Source organism: Camarhynchus parvulus, chromosome 3, assembly GCF_901933205.1.
Source record: "Camarhynchus parvulus chromosome 3, STF_HiC, whole genome shotgun sequence".
NCBI lineage: Eukaryota > Metazoa > Chordata > Aves > Passeriformes > Thraupidae > Camarhynchus > Camarhynchus parvulus.
The window spans coordinates 80,991,856-81,016,553 of NC_044573.1; the positions used below are offsets into that span (position 1 = coordinate 80,991,856).

Sequence of the window (24,698 nt, forward strand, 5' to 3'; positions counted from 1 at the left end):
GTAGGACTCTGTATTTGACATAAACATAAGGGGTACTTGGTCAAAGGAATTCTATCCCATCCCTGAGCTGAAGGTTTGACTGCCAAGGTATTTCTGGGTTTGTTTCTATTTGGTTATGTTTTCATAATTACTTTATGAAGCCTTTATGAAGCCATAATTACATTATAAGCCTTTTGGGAAGGAGCTATATATCTTTCTCCACTTGAGTTCAATAAAAAAATGCCATGGAGTTTTTCTCCTGTGAGTGTTTCTGAGGTGTAAACAGATGAGAACTGCATAGTTCTTAGCAGCCAACTAACAACATGATGTATTGTTTGAATGCCCCAAGTTGAGAAAACTACTGATTAGAGTAGGGCAATATTTAGTCTTTTTCTTTGGACTTTTTGGATGTGCTACTTGTTAATACCTTGAACTAAGAAAAATCCCAACCACAACTTACTCTCGTATTAGTAAAAATACCTTTCTTATTGTAGCACTTGTAACTGTCCTAATGAACAGAAAACTGAGTGTATCTCAAAATAATGTATCTAGCTAGTAGTTGTTTATATGCAAACATATTACTGTTAGGATAAAGAGTGAGCTGCTGTGTTTCCATGTTTTGTGGGTTTGTTTTGTTTTGTTTGGTGGGTTTTTTTGAAAATCAATGTCTGGTTTTTGGTAGCTAAAAAGTGCATTTAAATAATGGAAAGAAAAATTAAACTCCTTGTGGCTCATTATTCCTACATGTATCTCACCCTCTGTATTTCAGAAAAAATGTAAAATCAAGGACTGCACAGGCTTTTAGAACAAAAGATGAAGTTACTAACCCAGAAAACAAATGGTCTGTTTTCCACCTCTTTTTTTGCTTGTGAAGGACATGATGTTGAATAAACAGAATACAGTTGGTTTTTTTTATTAATTGATTAAAAATGCTGAAAGGAGTATTATTTTTTTTAATAAAATATGCATACCTGAGTAATTTTGTTCTTATTTCTTAATTTTATTAAACTTGAAGAAGCATGTTCGCATTGATTGATAAGAAAGAGTGCTAACTGTTTGTCAGTGGAAGGGAGGAGGGTTCTTAGCACTAGCTGCTTGTTCCTGTCATACTGAGAGCACTAATGGGCACCAGCTGGGCTGTAGCTATAGCAGCTTCACCACTTCAGCCTTGCGCAGCACGAGCTGCTGTGGCAATGCTGCAGAAGGGCCTCCTGTGCAGATTTAGGAAGTACACACTTCAGTTGTTGTTCCCTGGGCAACAGAATAACTGCAGACAGCTGGCTTTGCACCACCTGAGCTGATCAAAGAGCAAACCCTGTCAGGCACTGATACTTCAGCTCCTCCAGCTTTACTGTAAATGTCTGCAGGCAGTGATGTAGGAAGCACTGTCATTCAGGTTTCAAGGTTAAACACAGGGGAATGAAGTAGAGTGACAGCAAAAAGTAATATGAAAATACTGTTCCTGTAGATAGTGCAGTCAGGTGTGTATAGCTATTGGTGATCAGGAATTAACTTGAAAATACTAAATTACTGATGTACATAGAAAATGTCTTCTAGAATTATTCAGAAAGAGACTGGGAGGCTAGCAATAATTGACTTGAATTTTGAGAGGAGGAAGAACAATCAAGGGTGATAGATGATGTTTTTCATTAAGAAAGACCATAAAGAATGATTGAACGTAAAGATTAAAGTGGTATGTAAAATGATATGGCTATGAAGGACCTATATCTGGTTTGCTGGAAGCTTCTGGCCGGTCAGGACTGCAGCGGCATGGTGGGCTTTATTCAGCAAGTGATGCCAGAAGCATGAAAGGTGGATGATTGAGTAATAGTGAACTGTAACGTTGTCCAGTGTGGACCTGTATAATTGGGATTAAGATCCACTTGAATATGTTGGATAAGAGTGGAGGGGTGGGAGGGGCAGGTGGTAGTGTTTGTAAATGTCCATTGAACTCTTTTCTTGTACTTTTATATTGTAGTAGTATCCACTTAACGCTTTGCTTAAGAGGGGTGCTAACTTCTTAAAATACTCTTTTAAACTTTGTTGTGAAATAATAAAGATTATTTTTAATTAATCCTCTTAAAATAAGTTTCTCCTTTATTTTTTTCTAATATCTGTATTTACTTCAAAAGGTAGTAGCTTCCCATTTGCAGAAACAGCTTCTGGGAGTGAACATGGGTGAAGGATAATACTGACTTTTTAGTAAGTCCTAAATGTGCATCTGTCCACACCTGAAACAGGAAGGAGAACAGATTTGGTGTGTTTCTGAATGTACTCAGTCCTCATTTGCTGAAACTTCAGAATATTGATTCGTATCCACACTTCCATTGAGGGTTTGGTTTTTATATTCCATATATTATTTGAATCTTTTGTATTTCATATTTATTTTAGTAACATTTGATGAAAGTCTCTCTAAAGTAGTTTCAGGTGCGGTTTTTGCCTTTTGTTTTGTTGGGGATTTTCTTGGTTTGTCTTGGGGACAAATCAGACTGTGTATTTCTTGTTTGGCTCTTCTGATTCACTGCATCAGTGGTTGGATATCAATTGATTTTCTTAGTATGTTTACTGAGGTTGCATGTTAAGTCCTTTTAAAAACTTTTTTATTAAAGGGAATAAATTAAGAAGACTGTATAAACAGATTTTATTGTATCTGATGTTCAGTTGTGTTCTTTGTAGTTTTGCAGTTTTCTTATAAGGATTCCTTTTCTGAAGGAATCCTTATAAGAATTCTGAATTACTTAAAATTTTAAGTTTGTCTGTCTAAGTCTGGAAATGTGCCAGAGCTCACTTCTTTCATTCTGCAAGTCTTCAACTGTAGGAACTGCTGATGCGAAATCAAGAGCGATCTGAAGTACACAGGCCATCCTTTCTAGCTTTAAAAACTACTAGTTCATAAAAAAATTGTAATTTTCTACAACAGCAGGAATGACTTTCAGTGTCCTGAACAACTGTATTGCATCTGGAATCAGCAGTGTTCTTATATCCATAGATTTTTATTTTTGCATCTAGTACAGAAACGATTGTGTTGTTTTTAAGGGATGTCTGCTGGCTACTGTGTTCAGCAGCAGCAGCAGTGCCATGAATTGATTTGTTGTGCGCGAAGGAACTTTATCAAGGAGTAACAGCTCCCTGTAGTTAACCTTACAGTGTTTCTTTCTGAACTCTGGTCAGTAACTTCTTGTTATTTTTAAATTTCAGGCAGGTATTTTCCCCCAGACTTATTTCTCACTCTTAATTTAAGTTGGAGCAGTTCTCCAAGGGAAGACAGTGTTTGGATGAAGGTAAATGGGATGTCCCACCAATCTACAGCTTTTGCTTTTTTTTCTGTGCTGGAACCAGCTGGTAGTATAAAGCTAAAAATTGTCATTAGTTAGCAGTACCAAAAGGACTTCTCATTGAGAAGTCCTTTTGGTACTGCAGGGAAAATTGGTATTAACTGACCATGTTGTGACCCTTTGCGAATTGCACACTCTTCATGTAGAGGGTTTTCTTGCTTGCTCAACTTGTAAAGTAGGCACCAAGGATGGCCTCATGTTCTACAGCCATGATTATCTCTTAGGCTTTGGCTGAACTCAACGAAGTTTGAACTCAGCAAAGTTTATTTCTTACATTTGATTACTGTACCCCTATTGCTACCAGTTTAATGTGTAGTTGCTTCCTAATTCAGTGCTGTTGAAGTATGGGATTACTTGTTTATTCCTTAAATTCTGTTTTGCTTGTTTGTAAGCCTGGATCTTTTCAACAGAACTAGGTAGATGAAACTATGTGCAGTCACTCTAGCAGATACTGTCCTCTGCTCAGGAGATAATATTGGTGGACTTGGGGAAATGGTGCTTAACAGAGGGTTGTTGCAGTTGGAGCAAGTACATTTAGCTCCATCCTTAGCTGTACCTAGCAAAAGATACACTGAAGATGTGTGATGAATTTGATAAGGGATGAGAAGGAGCAAATATTTCCCCCTCTTGAATGAGGATGAATAAATATGACAAAGATTCAATAGTTCATTGTCTCATTTCTGGATCATTTAATGTGAACAATGCATGAGGAATACAGTGGGACATCCTTCTTCAAACCTTTGACTTACTCTCTATGAAAGTTCAGTAGTGCTTAGTAAACCTTGTAACATTTTTCTTAATATACTCAGTGATAAAACTTCAACACAACCTTATCTGTTCTCTTCTGCATTGGTGCTCTGACATAAATAAAAATTCTTGTTTCAATATGAAGCAGGGATGCAAAAAATGATTTTCAGCTAAAGGAAGGCATAGATGCATGACATAGAGACACCATGTTTTTACCTTGTTTGTCTTTCTTTTACAGAATAACTGGCATTGCCATTTAAATATTAGTTTCATACTTGTCTTTTAGCATTTTAAAGAGGTAATGTGAGAGCTGGTAGATAAAAACATTATCATTTTGTATGCATATGTGCAGTAATGTGATGTGAAAATAGTAAAAGATGGGAAAACCTGGAGTTTCTTTTTGCCTGTAGGCATTCTAGATAAGCAATGACACTACAGAGGTGTAGTGAAATTACCTACTAACACTGGATTTTTAAATTTTCATATGATCACTTGGGAAATAAGGCTATATGGATAATGTCACAAATACTGTATACTGTTAGTGAGCTTTTCATGTGGCCATGGGAAGCTTGTTGTGGGACTTAGATTTCAATGTAGTGAGAATTCCTGTTTGTGTTTGTGGATTTTGTGTTTGTAGGTTTGTAGCTAGTGGTTATTCTATTAAGAGGAATTGTGACTCAGAAGAAACTCCACTTCATCTACCGGAAGAATGACACTTTCACTCAGCACTTAGATTTGCCCTCTCTTTTACAAGAGAGAAAATGGTATATTTTAAAGTAAGTTCCTTATATAAAAGTAACTTAAGTCTTCCTTAAGGCCAGCCATATCTAAAATTCTCTGGCTCTGGAAATTCCATTTTGGTTTCACACATCTGGGAATTAACAAAGTGTCAGAACTGTCCAAGGAGAAGTTAGTAGTGCTCTGAATACAAGTCTTTGTTCTACAGATTTCAGCCATGTATCTAATTCCAGAATTTCTCCAAAGTTTAAAATTAGAATATTTACAATGCACAGACAGTGTTGTTCAATTTGGTAAACATTCAGCAGCTGGAAAGGGGTGTGTCACTTTCCTGAGCATCATCAAACCCAGCTGAAGGCAGAAGATAATGTATGTGCTGAATGTCGAAGTTTTGTGCTTGTTGGCTTTTAGTGTTATCCCTTTCTGACGTGCAATGTAATTTATCTTTCACCACTAGTCCCAGTGAAGTAAAACAGGCATGGAACTGCACAAAATTCTGCATATGAAATTCTGCGCCAACCTGTACTTCAGTTTTCAAACCACCAAAGTGTTATAGGAGCCTGAATCCCCTCAATTTTCTGGGGGATTTTTCTCTCTCTCTCTATATATATATACACACATACATATACACTCATGCTTTGGCCTCCTTCAGTCTTCAAAATGATGCTTGTTTAGTTATTTTAGGGTTTTCAGTCTGGAAATCTGATTGTGCAAGGAGCTAATACTCCAGTTTGAAGAAGCTAAAATACCATTTCAAGGCTGTCTTTAGGATTGTGGTGCTGTAGTTAGAGGAAAGATGTCTTGAAAATGTTTTTCCCCACCTTCCTCCATCTAAAACCTTTACTGCACAAAGCAGCAATACTTGCAATTTCAATCTCTTTATGGAATATAAATTTGATGTTGCACTTCAGTCTTTGATTTTCAGTCTTCCCTCAACTGATTTGGCCTATGTGGAAGTAATTTATTGTTTGTTAAGGATGAGAATTCATATTATATGGTGCCTGTGTAATTACTCATTTCTCTTGCTTACGAGAAAGAGAGCTCAGTACTACAGAGTTTATTACAGGGATTTGTTTCCTTTTCTTTTCTGGTATTCAGAAGAAAGCTAAATTTGTCCATTACAAGTTTGGTGCTTTATGGGTATGTGTATATGACATGTTCTCACTGCTTCTTGAACAGATGCAGGGCATTGAAATGTTAATGCATTTGCTCCATATTTTACCAACCACAGTTTGAAATAATTTTGGGACCACCTAGCCATCTACTAGCAAGAAAAGTTGAAACCATAAGAATGTGGTCTGCTGTAACTTTTCAGAAAAAACATGGCGTAGGAGGTGATCATGCAAGTTTTACGGGCAGCTTCACAATTATCACAGAATTTTAAGAAAAGTGGAACAACAGCAGATTTTTATAAATGAAATGAGAAATCTGAATTGAAACTGTACCAGGATAATGAAACATCAATGTTGGATATTGCTGTACATGTCACACATGAGAAAAGAAAGGGGCCCATGGAAAGGGCCCCTTTGGTTTCTGTATTCAGACACCTGCTATGTAAGATGGCCTTCACAATCTCATTATATTTACATATATTCTAGTAGAAGTAATTTTAAATTTATCAAAAGTGAACAATACTTAAAATCAGTCTCTATCCTTTTAAAAATCTGGCTGCATAAAAATTTGTTTGTTAGCTAGCTTGTAAAATACAGCAACAAAAAACCACCCCAAAAACATTAAAAAAAAACCCTCCAAACCAAGCAAACCCAAACTACACCCCTCCATCCCAAAACTACTATAGAAGTGATAGCTGATTCTTCATTTTTAATTATGTCATAGATTGTACCGTAAGTTTAAAGAACTGGGCTCACCACTGATTACTAGTTGAAACCTTGTAAGTTAAATTTCAACTAAAAAGCAAAAGGTAATATTTATTAGGTAATTCTTGGGGAAGATAGGACCTATCAGTGTATTGAAAAGTGTTTTTTGTGCAGACTACTTTTTTTTTTTTTTTATCTGTTTCCTAAATATTAAGTTTCTTTGTGACATTTTAAAGTTCTCTTAAGACTCGCAGTGCTGTGCTGGAGCGGAAGGATGGCTTGAGGAGCGTGTAGTTTGTTTTCCATGATTTGCTTTTGTGGTTCTCTGCCATGATCTTGATAATAGTGGAAAAGCTAATGCTTTATATGCATGGTACAGACCTTTTAGTAGTTACAGTCTACCAGAAGCTGTTCATTACTGGTCTGTCACATTGAAGTGAAACGTTTGATAAGTCTCCCCTTCTTTAGCTATGTTGCACTTTAAATTATTTATTACTTGCATGGTGTACAAAGCGCTCCGTGTGTTAGTTTGCCCTTTGCCTAGGAAAGGTAGCCATCTACTGCTGCTTTCTTCTCTTCCTCAGTGGCATGTGGATCTAGAGTAAACAATTTGCCTGGAATGATTCAGAAATAGCTGTTTAGTTAGCATGCTCTACAATTAGCAAAAGTTCAATTAAGTGTTAATAAATAAGGGATTTTCTATCATCTTGAGATGTATGGTCTCTTTTTACTGTATTCAACTTGTATATCCAAATCACTGTAGAACAGTTATGTGCATCATACATACAATTTGTGCTCAGCACAATCTATCAAATATCCAGTGATTGTGTGTTCTGAATTCATATAAAGTCTTCCTCCTATCCCTGTTTCCTGTTGCAGAAATGGCCTTTTTTTTCCTCCAGGTTTTTTTTTTTTAATTTTCATATGATTGCATTTTAAACATTTCTTCATTCTTGTACTCAGGACTTACTATGTATCAGTTACTTTTTATCCTATTCTGTGTTGTTCGTCTGCCTCTTTTTCCATATAGAATATCCAGATTGGTGACCTTTATAATACATGGTTTTTTCCTCTGTTAGTATCATTTTAGCCTGAGAAGACCTTTTCAGTGTCCTTGCTTCCTCTTGAAAACACTCCCATTACATGCAGCTGCTGCCACTTTCCTTTCCACTGATGAAGTTGGTCGTGTTAGCTCATGGCTCTGTAATCAGACGCTCTTGACTAAAATCAGCTAAAATGTACTTGGAGATAGAGGCCTGTAAAATGACCTCAGAAGAGAAGATTCATTGCTACATATCCTCTGGACTTCTCATGTAGCTCATCCTGCAGCCAGCAGTCGCTCCCCCCTGCTTGTGCTCACCATGGCCGTGGCTGGTTCCTTTGTTCCCACTGGAGTGGATCACATCGACCCGTTCATCCTCATGGAACCCTGGACCAGCGGCTGGAACAGTGTGAACATACGCACTGCTGCTCTGGTCTCCTCCCATTCTGCGCTGCTACAAATTGCTGTACTGGGTGATGGGCACTGCCATATGTGCACAGACCATATGGTATTTTCTCCTCAATCTACAGTTGCCTTGTTCTTCATACATTGTAATGCTTTGCTATATGCATGAAAGTTCAGTTTTTCTTTTGGAAGCCATTTTTATTTGCTGGGATTAGAGACATATACTTACTTGGGAAACCTAATTTTGCAATAAACAGTTGCTGATAGTAAAGGATATGAGATAATGCTCTGGATTAAACTGGAGATAGCTGTTAGAAGTGTTTAAATGATGTCTGTATCTTTACTGTTAAGGAATCAAGCAATGTAACTTGTCATATTCATTAACATCAGTATGGGAAATGAAACTTGGAAAACATGCATCCCAAAGAGTTTTCATGAGCACCTAATTTTGCTTTTGTTCAGGAAGACATATGTCAACTACATGCTAATTATGAGTTCTGCAGCACCTTGACTGCTGACTTGAGGTCTGTGTCTGTAGCCATGTTCTGCATTCTTTGAATTCATCTTGGTATAAGATTTTTAAATATTTCAAACAGCAGATGTGCATTGCCTATAGATTTGTGTAAATGTTGGTGCAGTGTGTACAAAATGCATCTCCCATACAATGATCTGTTGACATTATTCTCTGTTGCTTAGCTTCAGACACTAAAGTCATGACATGTGCTGCTGTTTGGAGGATGCCGAAGGAATTGGAATCAGGCAGTCATGAATCCCCTGATGATTCATCAAGCAACACTCAAACGCTGGAGCTACTCTGTCACCTTGACAACACAGCCCATGGCAATATGGCCTGGTAGGATTCTGCATATTTTATACTTCTAGAAAAAGCCTAAAGGATAGACCCATGCTGTTAGTTTTGTGCAGATTTATATTGAAGAAACTATGCTATGCACCTTAAAAGTATTCCATCTTTAAAAAAAAGTATAAATTGGATTTTTAGTCCCAGATGTTTCATAGATTAAAAACATATATTAAAGTCCTGCAAACACATATGGAGTAGCAGCCTGTGTACTGCTCGAATGTGTTTTTCCCCACCTGCCCCCATCTAAAGCCTTTGTTGCACAAAGGTATAATACTTAGAATTTGAATCTTATGGAATATAAATTTGATGTTGCATGCAATTTTTTCTTTTTTAGTCTTCACTCAACTGATTTAGTGTGAGTAATTTATTGTTTCATAAAGATACGAATTCATTATGTTACATGATGCCTGTGTAACTACTCTTTGTCTGTTGTATAAGTCAAGACAAGGAGAGCTGCAATACAGCAGAGATTATTACAGAAGTTTGTTTCCCTTTCTGTTATTTAAGAAGAAGTTAAATTTGTCCATTATGTATTTGCAAGTTTGGTGCTTTATGGATGTGGGTATATGGCATGTTCCCGCTGCTTCCTGACCAGATGCAGGACATATAATAAGTTGGAAGCATCCATTTCTAGCCACAGATGTCTAGTTTGAGCCTTGCAGATTAAATTTTAACCAAAGAAAAAGGGTAAATTGGAGATTCTATTTATAAGGCAGGTCTTGAAAAGATAAGACATATTAGTGTGTTCAAAATGTATAGATTACTTTTTTTCTAAGATACAGGTTTTCTGAGTGTTAAATTTCTTCACAGTAGCATCCTTTAATTCTTTGCTATATATTTTAATATGAGTACTCCTCCTTGTAATTATTTTATTATTTAATTTCACTTTTTATTGTGGACACCTTTTGATAATTAATATTCCCTCCTAAATTGGGGAGGTTTTGTTGTTTGTTTTAATCTTTTAAGCTTTGTGCTTTTTGTCTTTTAATTTTCCATAATCAGTTTCTATCTGATGCTGGAATGCCAGAACTTTGTGTGGTAGCCAGATCACTAAAGGAGGAAGAGGAGGCATATAACTGCTTTTTGTCAGGATGTGAATTATATGAATGCCCAGAATTTGTTTTTTGCTCTAATAACAGCTGATAACAAGCTCATGAGCAGTTTTCAGTCATTTGCTATCTGATTTTGTTCAGTACTTAGTGCTTACAAATATCTACTGCTATTTAATACCCTTTACCTATGTGCATGTCTATATATATGCATAGAGATTTGAAAATATTCAGTTTTACAGAGAGATAAAAGGTGTAAAGAGAATACTTGGCTTTAGTACTCCTCAAATCATTTCAGGAGAGCACAGCTGAGTTAGAGGATCTTGCTTTAGAGCAGACTTTATTATTCTTGTCTTGCTCATATTGGACACAACTCCTAAATGAGTAAATCAGGCCTTTTGTGCTAAATGTGTCACATAAAGGCCACACCCCAATGAGTGGTGTGTTGGCTGCAAATAGCAAGGTAAATATTCTTTGTATTACACTACTTAAGTGTTTAGAAAAACATGAAGCCCTTAGACAGTAAAGGTTCGGTTGCTGTTGAAACCAAATAGGAATCAGAAAAGCAATTTTCCTCAATGCAAAGTGTAAACACTTTTCAAACCACAATGTAAGACCAGTGTTCTGGTGTACACAACCACTATGAGATCAGTGGTGGGTCTTACACCATATACTTGCAGTAAGAAGGATCTGTCATTTGCCTTTGCCATTAGAACATACATACCCTTTATGTTTTGCCTGGAAAACCACAGGCTGAATGCTGGATCTGAGTTTAGTGTGACCATGTGCACTTTAATCCACAGCATGCTGTAGAGCAGTGTGAATACAGGCGTGAATGATTGGATACAGGCTTCATTTTTGAAGTTAATTTTGACTATTATTAGTCAGAATGCGTGCTAAAAAAGATTAAATAAAAAACTGGGCTTCTATCATATCTTTATATGCTGGGCCTGGAGGAGTGGGCAGAGTTGCCAGTGCGGTTTAGAGATGGAGCAGTAATGTTGGTGTCAACCTTTGTGACAGTGGCTCCAGATAGCAGCATGTAGCTAGATATTTTTTGTGTGTCTTGGTATCTATTGCAGAGATGCTTCATGAGATTTATGGATCTGGTTGCAGATCATAAGTAATTGAGTTTTGATTGTAAATCGGGGAAAAAAGCAAAACTATCTTCAACATGCAACTGGTTATGTATTCTAGCATCTACCACCCTCCTCAGGGCTTTATTTGCTTGTAGTTTTACTCATGTTTACGCTGTTCTGCTTCCTTCCTTAACATGCTTTTTTCAAGGTAAGCCTGGTAGCTGAAATTTACCTCACAGATTTTTGTTTCTAGTATCATGCACTAAGAAACACAAGGAGGGGATTTTTTTCTAGGCGTGGTATGTCAGGCATTGGTTTTGTTCAACTCTGTACTGATGTTAAGAACTGATTCTGCATTTTTTTCTCTTTATCTCATCTCCTTTATGGAATTTTGTGCTCCAATTTATCTGAAATTTCTTGCTAAAAACCAGCAGAGACATGTTTAATACCAGTTCTCTTTTGTGAACCAAGACCAAAAGAGGGTTTTCAATTGATTGTGACTAAAATCTTAAACTTTGCTGGTGTGTTACAGAACACTGTGCCCTTCCTACTCAAGATCTATTGAAATAATTTTCTAGTCTTGACAAAACCTTTGGCAAAAATCTAATGTCCAAGACATTACAGGCAAGTGAAAAAGAAATTTGGTTTTCTACAGTTCCATTTTATCTGGATGGCATGAGTGTTTAAAAATTAAGTGTGTAAAAATGAAGCATAACCTTTCATTTTTAGTATCTGAGATTGTTTACTGACTCCAAGCTTTGAATTTGGGACTCATCAGCATTTTTACTCAAACTCTTGTATGGCATAAAGAGAGTTCAGAAAATTAAACAGATGCTTAAATTAGGCCAACAAATAGGCCTGTTAATTGTTCTGTTTGATTCTAGCCTAAGATTTTTTCATCCTCTGCCTGCTGTTCCTCATGTAAGCCAAAACAGAAGGATTTCAAGTGCAAAAATCCTGGGTGAATTACTTTCAGTGTGGAAAACCCCAGATACACACAGAAATGTGTGTTTAAAAAGAAAAAAAGTCTCTTCAATAAATTCCTTCTGTAGATAAGTGTATGTATTCATACAGAGTAAGAGTGAGCATGTTGGTCTATGCAATGTTATATGATTCAACTAAAGGAACTTGCCACTGGATATCTTGCAAGAAGCAGTTGTGTCCAAAGTACTGTCTGCATAGGAGAGGCCAAGGAAATGGGAGAGCAGTGGGATTTTGATTTATTCCTCTGAGTGCAGCTTGGAGGAATCCCCAGAACTCTTGTCTGTTAAATCCCGAAGACTTGTATTTTAGTATTTAGAATAGTAACCTCCAGTTCTCTCTGTTTTTACTGCAGACTCTTTTGGTAGTAGACTTGACAGGATAGTCCTTGGAGAAAGAAGATATTACAGGCCATAAGAGAAAATATAATCTGTGAGATTTTGAATTCATAACACAGCAGGGAGTTTCTCTTGATTCTGCTGGAAGCCTGCTTGCCTCTCAATGCTTAGCATCTTACTTTCTGCTTTCCAAAGGTGGCAGATATAAAATAGGGCAGATCCTGTTCAGTACTAAGCTATGTACTTCAAAAGAGAGGGGAACAAGTGGAGTAAGTTGGATTGGGATCTATGGAGTAAATGTGGAATAAAATGAAAATAAATAAGGGGAAAAGTGTTAGATGAACAGTGAAATACAGCTGTAAAAGGAAAATTAATGGAGGTTACAGAGGCAATATAAGCAGAGACTCAATTCTGAGAAGCCTGAAAGGTGAGGAGTGAAGAATTCATGTTCTATGTAGAAAACAAGAGCTGCTAAAAATTTGTTTGAAAGGGATGAATATGTTAGCAATAATGATAGATTACTTCATTAGGCTGCTCTGCTAGCTCAGGTTGAATTTTTTTTTTGGTGTATCCCACTCAGTCCTAGATATGAACATGCAAATATTACCATATCTAAGAGGCTGTAGAGAGGAAGAGAAATTATAAATTCTTTAGAGTCACAGATGTTTCAAGAGTCCCAGGATGTTTATCACTAAAATATTAAATTAGAACTTTGAATTCACAAAGGAGAAAGCTATTATAAATGAGCTGTTCCCACAGATTTTAAATACTTTGATTTTATTTAGCATTTCATTGAAGGTCTCCAAATAGAGTACAGAGAAGTACCATCTCTTCCTTGGCCATACACAGTACGAATAAACCTCATTAAGGTTGGCTTTTTACAGAACACAAAATTTGCTCTTATAGTCCTTTCAACTTGAGTAGAAATTTAATACATAACATTTTATTGCTTCATCATGTTCATTCCATTAATATACACAGTCACCTGATCAAAGTTAGGCTCATTCATAATTGATGCCCTGAAGACAGATGACTGAAGTCCAGTAGTGTTTTACTTACTTTTTTGGCCTTTAAATTTCTTTTTAAAAACCCAAAAGCTCACAAAATCAAGCCATCTCAAAACATTTTCAAGTAAAAAAGCCAAGAAGTAAGAGAATATGAAACTCAAAACTGAAAACGATATTTTTAATAGCTGTAACATTTTCGTGTGTTATTCAGGTATCACTTCTCTTTCCTGTCATGATGTTGGTGATGTTACTTCTTCTCTAGAACCCCTCTGTAGGCTTCAGGATATATGTGTAAAAGTTCTACCTTAGAGTTTCATTCAAAAAAAAAAAGGAAGTCTAAAATAATTTAATAGTCTGTACCTAATGAATATAAAACCCAAAGTAACAATACTTTTAGAAGGATCATATGGTCTTGAATGTGTGGTACAGTACCAGTTAGATATGTTTTATAGCAAAGATGTAATAAATGCAATCATAAGTTTTTTCATCTTATTTTATTTTAACACTTCGTATGTCCCAGTACCCGAAATATAATTGTGGGGACAGAGCTCCCTCTGATATTTGTATAGAGGTTTCTTTGAGAGTGTCAGGACTGTCACTTGCATATTCTGGAGTATAAAATGAACTCTGTATTTTTGAGTGGGGGGTGGGGGAGGCTGGGTTGTAACAGCTGCCCAGCAGATATTAATTGTATCTTCACATGATGCACAAAATTTCAGAGCTATCTGAAATTGTCGGCATTTAAGAATAATTCTTCACACTTGGTTCATTCCACATATTCCATTGGCCACTTCTGATACTACAGTAAGTATAGAGACAGTTTTTTTGGACTAACTTACTAAGTGACTACTTTCACTGGGGATGTATCTTAACAGCTGCTTATAAGTACTGATAATGCCCTTTATATTTTGATCCTTTCTGAGATGGTAAAAGTGTAAACTGTGTTCGTGTCTCTGTTCTCTTCATAATTCCATGTGATCCTGAATTCTTAACAGGATTTTGGTCTCTTGAATCTTTGATTTGTCTTTATTGTAAATAAAATAATTTATTATATATAAATAAAATGTTCAGTGTTCAAACATTAGATGACTTTCTTACATTTTCTTACATTTAAAATATGTCTCAAACCAGCAGAGGAATTTAGAACACTCATTTTCTCATTTTCATTCCCTTGAATGTTTGTGGTAATTTTGAGTGGTTAGTATGGTACAATTTTAAAACTTAGAGCTCTTCAATGTAATCATTTTTCTAGGGAATAAATGTTATTGATTCATTGGATACTGAAATAATAGAACTTTTTATTATATGCCCTATTTATTATGTTAGCTTTTAATCAGAATTTGACTCTACTCATGTAAAGAAATTTAGTCAAGCTGAAATCTGACACTGAAGCAAATACTAAAGGGAAAAGTAGTTATTTGTTCATTTTTGTGAACTTACTATATGTATTCAGTTAACTTACAACTTCTAATAAGTTAAATAGATTCCATATGCTTGAATGAAAATTAGTTTTTGTGAGGTCTTTGCAGCTGTTTTTATTTAGTTTGGATTCATAAATCATGATACAGAAAATAGTGCAGAAATTGTGTTACTCTGCAAGTTAAAAAAAAGGAGTTTGTAGAGTACTATTTTACTTCTCCATCCCAACTTGAACATAGTTTAGTTTCTGTTCTTACCATATTCCCCAGTTTTACTGCTAAATTAGTTGAGATTTTTCCCCACTGAACAAAAATTTAGCTGTTTTTAAAAGGGGTTTTCTTCCTGTTTGTAATGTCATTTAAGCTATTCATACCACTAAAAAAGTGAGCGTTGAAGTCTGCCTCAACTGATTTTGCAGGTGAAATAGATACTTCTGTTTATTCTACTACTATTCTATTTATTCTAATAGTTTTATGTTCAGTCTTACTGAATTGCTTAAAATGTTAGTGGGAAATGTTAAAGAAAAACAGTGTTGCAGAACTGTGAAAAAATCAGTTATGCAGGAAAAATTTAAATGTTCATGAGGAACTAACTGAACAGGTGCCCCTGTTGTCTTGGTATCAGACTCCAGTTTGCTCTCCAAAGCCCCATTAAGAATTTATTATTTAGAATATTTATCCCTTAGGGTAGAATTCTTTCCAGCACAATATTCTGGGATGACTATAGATGTAGCAATGCTGCTGCTGACACTTGCTTACATAGTAGTTAAAAATTCAGGGTTGAAATGTCTTTTGGATGCCTGTTGGATGAAAGAATTGACCCTTGTACATTTGTGATCAAATGTATCTATTTGGTAAAATGTCTGTGAGACCTGAAGAGGTGCCCTGCAGCCTCCCACTGTCCATCCATCCCAGTGTTCAGGTTCCAGCAATGGGGATGGAGAGGTAAATTAGGGGGACCACATCAGTTACAGTCCCAGCTGCTTCTTGCAGTCTCTTCACCTCAAATTCCCCCAGAATTAGCAGTTGCTGGATTAGAGGTGTTAGAGGGCACATCTATGCTAGGTCTGTGTAAACCTTCAACATTCTGTTCTTCTGATCTGAAGGAATGCAGATCTAGGCAACCTAGATCATCTTAGGCATGTGTTTTAAATCACTGGAGAAATATACTCAGAGAAATATTCTGCTTTTTTAGGTATTATTCCCCTGACCAACCGTGCAGTTTGTTACAAACAGTGTAAATTAGTAAGGATGTGCTGTATCCATATTTCCATCTTTGAAAAATCCCTTATGAAAATACTCAAATTGTCCCTCTCAAAAGTAGATACATTTTTTCTTTAAGGTAAGCCTGCAGAGATTGTTTTTGCAAATAGGTTTGTTTCAGCCCTTAATTTTTGCCTTAGTACGTGGAAAAAAATATTGTCATCCTGAGGCCTCCAGAGGCTGGGCAACAGTTTTACCTGTGTGTTTTCCTGACAGACACTGACACTACAAAAATGTTTTTCCTAGGCTGACCACCTTACTTAATCTACAGACAAGCCTGTTATATGTTTCTTTCCTGACATGTCAAACATCCATAATATTCACTTTATAAGTTTTTAGCCTTGTTCAAGCAACAGAATAGAAATGGTGTCTGTGGCAACAGCTGCTCCATGGATAGTGATATATGGATATATGATAATTAAATGAAAAAAAATTTTACAAATAAGTGATTTTTCTGTGGCACCTCCTTGTTGGGATGCTTTTTTATTTGTAAAGCAGTTTAATTTTTCTGAATAATATAGTAATACAAGAGTCAAAATAAACCCCAGCTGTCTTTGGGGTTCTTGTCCAAAATAAGCCTTCATTTCTTAATTCTCACTGATCAGCAGCTTTTTAGCTAAAATGTTCATCTTACCTTCTAGGATTTTTTTTTAGGAAGCTGTGGTTCTCGTTTCACCACAACTTCAGTTGCACTACGAATTAGATCTCAATGTCTGAGAATTTTGAGATGAAGTGTAGCTTGTGTTCCCTGCAGCAGACTTCAATACACTGTAAAATAGCCAGAACTGATTTCATTCAGAAATGTGGCTGTTTTGTAGAGCACTTGGGTAGGGAACAAGATCATGGCTTCCCGGTTGTACTTGGTCTGATCTCCTGTCTCTTAGAATTAATGTCCTGATTATCTGATAAGCAAGAGTAATCTTTAAATTGGAATCATTGTAATGCAAAGCAGGCACAATATTTGAGTTCTTAATATGTGAATTTTTCTGGTGGGCTGCACGGAAGCTGCAGGATGGTCTGCTGAGTTACCAAATGCATGGGTATATTTTTCATTTTTCAGTGCATGAGAGTTTTCAGTCCAGCAAAATTTTTCTATTTATAGAAATAAGTGGTTGTCACTTCTGTAATTGCAGTTAAGCAGTAGTTAATGCTTGCTTTGTCCAACACTTGTGGCATAACTGCAGTTCATGTCAATGAAAGTGTTTGCATGTTGCTTTTTTCTTCCTTAGTCTATAATGAAGGACTTTGAATTGTTCATTTGTAAAAGTTCAGTATGTTTATTGATAAAAGTGTTAACTATCTTTGCAGCATAGGAGAAGATAGTGGGTTCCTTTCATGTGTGCATTTGAGTGAATATTTTAAATACTCTTATTCTTTGCTAAGGTAATGTTCTCTGGAGGATTTAATTTTTTTTTTTAATACTAAAAACTACTAGCTGCAAGCTTTATTGAAGCATCCTGAGTTAGACGATAACAAAACAGGGTAAAATACAATATATATAATTGCTTATCTTCTGTTTATAGATTATTTAAAGAGCAACCGTGAAGTTGTCACTCAGTTTCTGCTCTAGTGCAGGGTTTGGGAGAGTGTTTGGGGGACCGTGAGACTCCCCAACACCTCATGATGAAGGGATCCCCAACACCTATGGGGTGAAAGGGCCCTACAGCTGAGCTCTGCACAGCAGAGGATGGGTGGTCACTGCCTCTCACCAGAGGTTTTTTCACCACACACGCAAAGCCTCTCTCCCCCCACCCTTTGGTGTGAGGGTTTGTGCGAGCCTGGCAGGTGACAGATCTGGACTGTGGTCTCCAGCTTGATCCCTCTGGGAATGTGTTCTTCTTCCCAGCCCAGGCCTGAGTCACTTGATCTCCATCAATGTGCAGCCCCCAGGGCTCCATTCATGGTTTGGGTGGTTTTCTCTGCAGCTTTTATACAGTTTTGCTGTAATAGGCAAAAGTCTTTCATGAAGATGTTTAAGCCATAAATTATAACATTTCAGTCTCCAACCATCCAGTTACTGAATTGATTCACGCAAAAAGCAAAACAAACTAAAAAACTTGGGTCTAGTCATGGACTTCTGATACACTTCAAGCAGTGGGACTTCAACTAGGCTCTAAAGATGAAAACAGCATATCAAATGCTTTTAGATAGCTGAGGGTTCAGTCTTAAAATGGAAAGAAGTTTCTCTGTTAACCTATTGATACTAAAGTTGTGGTCTCTACCCTCAGGTATATTGTTGGTCTGAAATTATTGGGAGGCTGCAAAACTTGGTTGTAAAAGTGTTACAAAATTACAAAAATGGAAGCCTATTCTTATAAAATGACAAGTATTCTTTCAGTCCTACTGTTACCTCCAGCAAATTTATTAGGGTTAGAGTGCCTAGTTAGTTAACGGAGCTGCCCATACTGACTGGCTTAAATATGCTGCTTTTCATAGACAGAATAAGAGAGGAGGACTGATTTCTTGCATTCCTTCCTGTATAGCATGAAGTGAATCACAGGTTAAAAGTATATGCTGATTAAGTCATGATGACTGGCTGAAGAGTTGGAGGAAGTTTGCATCAAAACTGAGGCTTATGATTTTGGTGCACCTTCAAAAAGGATGCATAATAATCCATATGAACAACTCTGAGGTTTCAAACTAAAGCCTTCTAAAATAAGTGTACATCAAGGTCTCTGGTTGTATTTCTGTGTATGCGGAATGACTGCTACAAGTTGCTAGTTAATGGCAGATTTTGGACTTAAAATATGTGATGGATTTCATCTAAAGGAAACCAGAAGGAATATGGTTTAACATATTTTGGTATAGATTAGATCCACAGAATCAAAATGGCCTTCTAGTTCAAATTCTGATGGATTTTAATGTTGAGTTGTTTATTTTGTTTTTCTGTTTCTGTTTTGCAGTGTTATGTGGGAGCCAATGGGAGATGGTAAAAAGATTATTTCACTGGCTGATAACAACATATTATTGTGGGATTTACAGGAAAGTTCAGCCAAAGCTGTGGTAAGAAATTTTCTTTTAACAAAACATGCTACACTTGAATATAGTCCAAACAACAGCATTCCTTAGCCTAGAATTTGCTAATCTTTTAACTATTCCTTCAGAAGTATCTCGTTGCCTTTAAGGTAGGTGGGGGAAATGAATATTCTACTGTTGTCTTATTCAAGAGTGTTTAAGAGTAGTATTTTAGTACCTGTGGGTAGTGGGTAAATGTTTTCTTTGTTCTAGAGTTCCCCTTACTATCCTGCTTTTATAGTGAGAAATCTAGAATAAAGCAGTGCTGATTTGGTGAATGTCTACAAGTGGAAAAATTGATGATCAGTCAAACCAAAGGTTGCTGAATTCAGATAATGGTATAGTAACTCACAGTGGTTAATACCATGCAGCCCTTTATTTAATTTACAGCTCTTTATTGTATAAGCATAATATAAGTTTCTCTATTTGCTATGTACTGCTTTGAATTTTCAATGTTAGTTTAATTTAGTAATATACAGTTTATTCAGATTATTTCACTTATTGTTAAAAATGTCTTATTCAGGAACATATATAAAAAGTGTAATTGGCCTAGATTTTTGTCTGATTATGCCATGTGATAGAATGTATATAGAAAACTTCTAATAATTCCATGTAGTCATTTAGCACAGTGTCTGTGCTTATAAATGGAAACTTGTTATGCCAAGGACATTGCTGTTCAATTGATCCGTTGTCACGTTTAACTCCTTAGGTCAGGGTTAATTCTTTTCCTGGATGCTGCAGAATCAGTTTTTTCAACTTAGTCAATACACTGTGTCCTAAACTCTTCCCTGTTTATACCACCTGACTGCATGCAAATAGATGACAATGTAATATAATATAGTTTAATACTTTGTGTTTATAATTAAGCCCTTTGGGTTCCTTCTCTAGATGAGAAACTTAAGGTGTTTTTCTCACCTGCAACTTCAATAGTTATGTTGCCTTCCAAGGCTTCAAATTAGTGTTTGTTTTTATCAAATTGATGTTGGGAGTTTCTGACAGCTTACCTCCAGGAGCTTGTCTGTCAGGCAATGTATCCCCTGCATTACACCTGCATTACTCAGTATTTCTTTCCTAATGTCTGCATAAGACACAAACCTTTCTGCAATACAGAAAAACTTTGGGGTTGGTACTGCTTCCATGCTGTGGGTCCTCATGTCTCCTTGAAGTACTGAGACTGCTAGGCAACTTAGCATTTTCCCTTTCTCCTACTTTTAGTCCTTGTGCAGTTCTGTCCTCACTTGCTGAAATTCTTTTCAATGTTAATGAATATTTTCACTGTTCGACCACTTTCTCATAACTCTCTCAGATTTTTTCTTAATCCTAACCTCCCTCCCATGGCAGGGGATTGGCATTAAATGATCTTTAAGGCCCCTTTAAATCCAAACCATTCTATGACTCTATGATTTCCTCTAGGATGCTGTCTGGTGTATCATCAGTTTCTCTGTGGAAATCTTGTCATGAATGCCAAATTTTGTGGGGTTTTTATTCCTCATTTTATATTGCTTGGGAATTATTTACTAGAATTTTGTATGTTTTGTCTTCCTTATACTATTCTTTTATCAAAACTAAACCCCTACTCTATCACACAAATATTTGTGCAGATAACTATGATTTCCATTTTCTTTTCCTTCCATTGCTAGAATTATGATCTGTGTAATTTTGGAGAGGAATAGATGCTATCAAATTTTGTAATTTCAGCATGATTTGGGGAATCAGTATTTTTATCCTCAAAGCAGCATTCAGCTTACAGATCCTTTCAGTATTTCAAGTAGCATTACTTATTAGAGTATTTTTTTAATTGGTACTTCTAAAATATTCTTGTACTATGTCAAATGTTGATGGCACAAAAGAACTCTAGAAGGCAAAATGATAAAGGAATTAAGGGGATTTAACTTGTGACATTATATGTTTATATTTTTATGAAAGGAAAATAATACAAGCAAATGTGAAATGTTGTATCAAAGAAACCACTTCACCTAATGAAGTAGCTGTTTCAACCCTTGGCTGACATCTTCAGATAAGGGCATTTAAAAATCTTTGTTAAAAATCTTTGCAGAAGTTAAGAATATTGTTCAGGTTTTACAGTCAGGCCCTCAGGAGGCTTCATATTGAATTTGACTGATCCTCTGTATTTCCATCTAATCTAGTATCTCATGTGATTGCACGGTAAACAAGAATTGTTTGTATTTAAAATTTTACCTGAGAATAACTGTCTAGCATAATCAGTCTTCTGCTCCAGCAGTTTTGAGTTGTTCTTAGATGATACTTACTTCAATACCAAGTCATACATTGCTGTTAAAGTGAAGTTTGATAGAGAAAGTTCACTGAAACTTGACTATCAGAAAACATACCTCCATGCATCAAAATCTTGAGCCCAGTGAGTCACTTCTGAGATGACTGGAATTCTTGCAATTTTTGAATGCTGAATTTTTGTCTGCAACAAATTTGTCTTACACATGTCTGTAGATTCCTGAGCTAGCTGGAGTCCAGCTGAACAAGACTGAGGAAAGCATAAGCATCTCTTTAAGAGGCCTGCACAAGAGTTTCTAGTAATGGATTTAAGACAAGCTGAAGTCCAGTGTCATAGGCTTTTTCAGGACTAGAAGTGGCTGTGGTACATTTCTGAAATATTCAAAGATTAACTCCTTACTAAGAAATTAACTCCCTGTGTACTTGTATATATGGCTGAAAAATAATAACTTTTATTTTGCAGCAATTTTATATTTGCAAAAAAAATATAGGACTGACAGTAACAAAGAGCAATAAAGAAAAACAAGCAATATTTTGTTACACAGTTGGCTTTCTCTTTAAAAAAAAAAAAAGAATAAAACCCTCTTTTAAATCAACACTCTACCCCAATTTTTGCTCCTCTAGTATTTAGAATGTGAGAGAAATCTGTGTGAACAGGTTGGTTATAAAACAGATAGCATTAGTAGAGGTAAGTAATAAATATATTTTCCATTTGGTTTTCACCGTGGACAAGGAGTGTTTGTAGGCTAATGAGCTGTTGAAACAGTGATTTCTTTCTCATAATTCTAAAAAGCACATGATTTGTATTTTAATGTTTTTTGATCAGAATGTAAAGTGAGACTTTATTGAGATATTAATAAAAAAGAGGGGGTTTTTTTGGGTTTTTTTGGGGGTTTTTTTTGGGTTTTTTTGGTTTTTTTTTTGCCTGGAAAACAGATATAGAACAGCCTAAAGCAAAGAAATCAGGTCTTGCAATATTAAAAAAGAGGCATGTTAAGGCAAAAAAAAAAAACCAAAACAAACCAGAAAACCCACAACATTTCCGTTATATGCAGTTACACAGAGGTTATGTAAATTACAAGAAAAGTTGTCTTACTGTTCATTAAGATGAAAGGTTGTCCATTTTTGGGATCTCTTAGCCACCTGATGTCTTATCACCTAACATGCTTTGTTTCAAGCAGGCAGTGACTAAGCAGGATGTAGCTGGTGTTGGGGAAACGTCCCTGTCTGACCGTCCAGGAGTCACTCTGGCAGTCATGCTCCCAGGGGCAGAGACTTTGGGCACCTCCAGTGGGCTGACAGGGCCCTGCAGGACTCCCTGCATGCCCCACTCTACACATCCTAGGTTTCCCATAGCAGTCTCTCAATCCTTTCCATCCCTTAAGCCATTTAATCACAGTGCTACAGCAAAACAACAGTCTGGGCTGGTGCCTCTCATGAGGGACCCTGAATAAAGAAAGTCCTGGCGGTTTATATCCTTCAGTTTATGCAGCAAAAGTCTGGGGTTTTCCTTCTCATTCCTCGGCTCCTGCTATGTCTCTGAGTGTCCCGTCAACTGACTAGTGACACAGGTCCCTGTGCCTTTTGTTGTGCAAATGGTCAGCGCTTCTTCCCAGCCCCTTGCCTCATTTCCCTCCACCATCCAGCTTGGCTGCACGCCAAGCTACCTCTACTGAATGTTTTCCTCAACGTTAGTAAACTTAAATATTCTGCGGGGATTGCTGGGGGGAGAACATCATTACAAAATATATATATTGCTATAGACTTATAAGTAAAGTAACAGTGTACTTCTGTGTGTGTACATGTGTTGTTATAAGTAAAAAATGTTGTGACTAAAACTTAAATCAAGAGCCTAGGATTAAAATAATAGAAATGTCAATGTTTTGGAATTGTTTTCTCTTTTTGTAAAAAACACATGATGGTGTTCAAGTTGAATAATATCATCATTGTTAACTAAAAGTAAGATCAGTTCCGCTGTATCTGTATCAGGCAATAGAGGTAAGGGGGTATTCATTACACTGGTGCATCACTGGTCTTCCTGTTTTTACAACGCCTTTCAATTGCTTCCCTTTGTTGCATAGGTACATATTATAAGCCATTTTAATGGCAAGAGGTAAACCAAATGCTACTCTTTATGGAACTTCCATGTTTATGAAAGCTTGTCTAAAATTCAGGTATAATATAGATGAAAGCCTTAAACTATGTCTGTCTTTAAAATTTTGTATCGGCCAAAATTTCTGCTTCTCTACAGTGATCAAAACTTCAGAGTCTTATTTGGTTCCTTTTCTGTATCTGCCTGTGATTTACAAGTCACATTGTTTCATTAAAATTAGCCTGAGGAACTGTGCAGTTCCCAATAGATTCAGAGCTTCTTGGTAATAAAATTATTGGTGTGTTCATTCTCTGAATTATCTAGTCAGCTTGCGATAAGAAACATTTGCTAACTGTAATTTAGTGTACAGTTCAGTGGGTTTGTTTGGGTTCATTTTGGTTTTGGTTTGGGGTTTTGTTTTTTATTTTCTTTCAGTGGTTTTTTTGCTAACTTGTTTCCGCCTTACAGTGTTCAATTTGCCTGTATTTACATTAAGACAAGCTTCTCCTGTCCTTTTGATCACTCCCTTTATTATTGTTTTGAGGACATTACCTTCTAGGGTGAAACTAATGCTTACTGCATCATTACCTTTTGCAATTAAATTAGCTATTCTTTGCCATTTATAATCATTAGCTGGACCCAAGAGAAGCCCAGACAATGCACAAGGTGTGGATAGAATCTGCTGAGAAGAAGACAGTTAATATTTCTGTGTACAGATTTGAGGTCAGATGTCAACAAATTGCTAGAACTCTTCCTCGAGTAAATGCAGTATGTTTGGCATGGCAGATGAGTGCAACAGAATGAAATAGAGATATTAAAATCTAGATATTTTTCTGGTTTTCATAGGTTTTCACAAAGGGGACAAATAGAGGTGTGGCTTTGATCATTCTAATCCAAACTGTTATAATTATATTCCTTTTAGTTTTCTTGTCCTGGATTATTTAGCAGCATTCATGTGGTCTTGGTTCAGAGCAACAGATAATATCAAGCAGTGGCATTCCAGGGAAGGCAGAATATATTTTGGGGAAGATTTCACACGCTATCTGGATAAAAGTGATGTATCCAAATAGAGAGAATGTTAGGAATAAGCATGAGATGCTTTCTTGGCAAGATAGCTGCTATTTCTCAAGGCAGGAAATACCTTGTGGAATTCAGTGGAGAATTTTTTAGCACCCCATTATTAGTGCAGCTAAAATAAACATAGATTAACTATAGGAGGGCAGAAAATGTCAGAAAAAAAATAAAAGGGAAATTACTGGATCAGAATGAGAATAGGAACCA

General features: G+C 36.3%; 1 protein-coding gene across 1 annotated transcript in view; it reads left to right on the plus strand.

The window, feature by feature from the left end:
* The window catches only part of EIPR1 (EARP complex and GARP complex interacting protein 1), a 73,035-nt gene that overhangs the window by 26,542 nt on the left and 21,795 nt on the right, over positions 1-24,698 (plus strand). The window contains exons 4-5 of the mRNA XM_030944690.1: positions 8,760-8,916; positions 18,964-19,063. Coding sequence (XP_030800550.1) covers positions 8,760-8,916; positions 18,964-19,063 — 257 coding nt within the window. The remainder of the gene's footprint in view (positions 1-8,759; positions 8,917-18,963; positions 19,064-24,698) is intronic.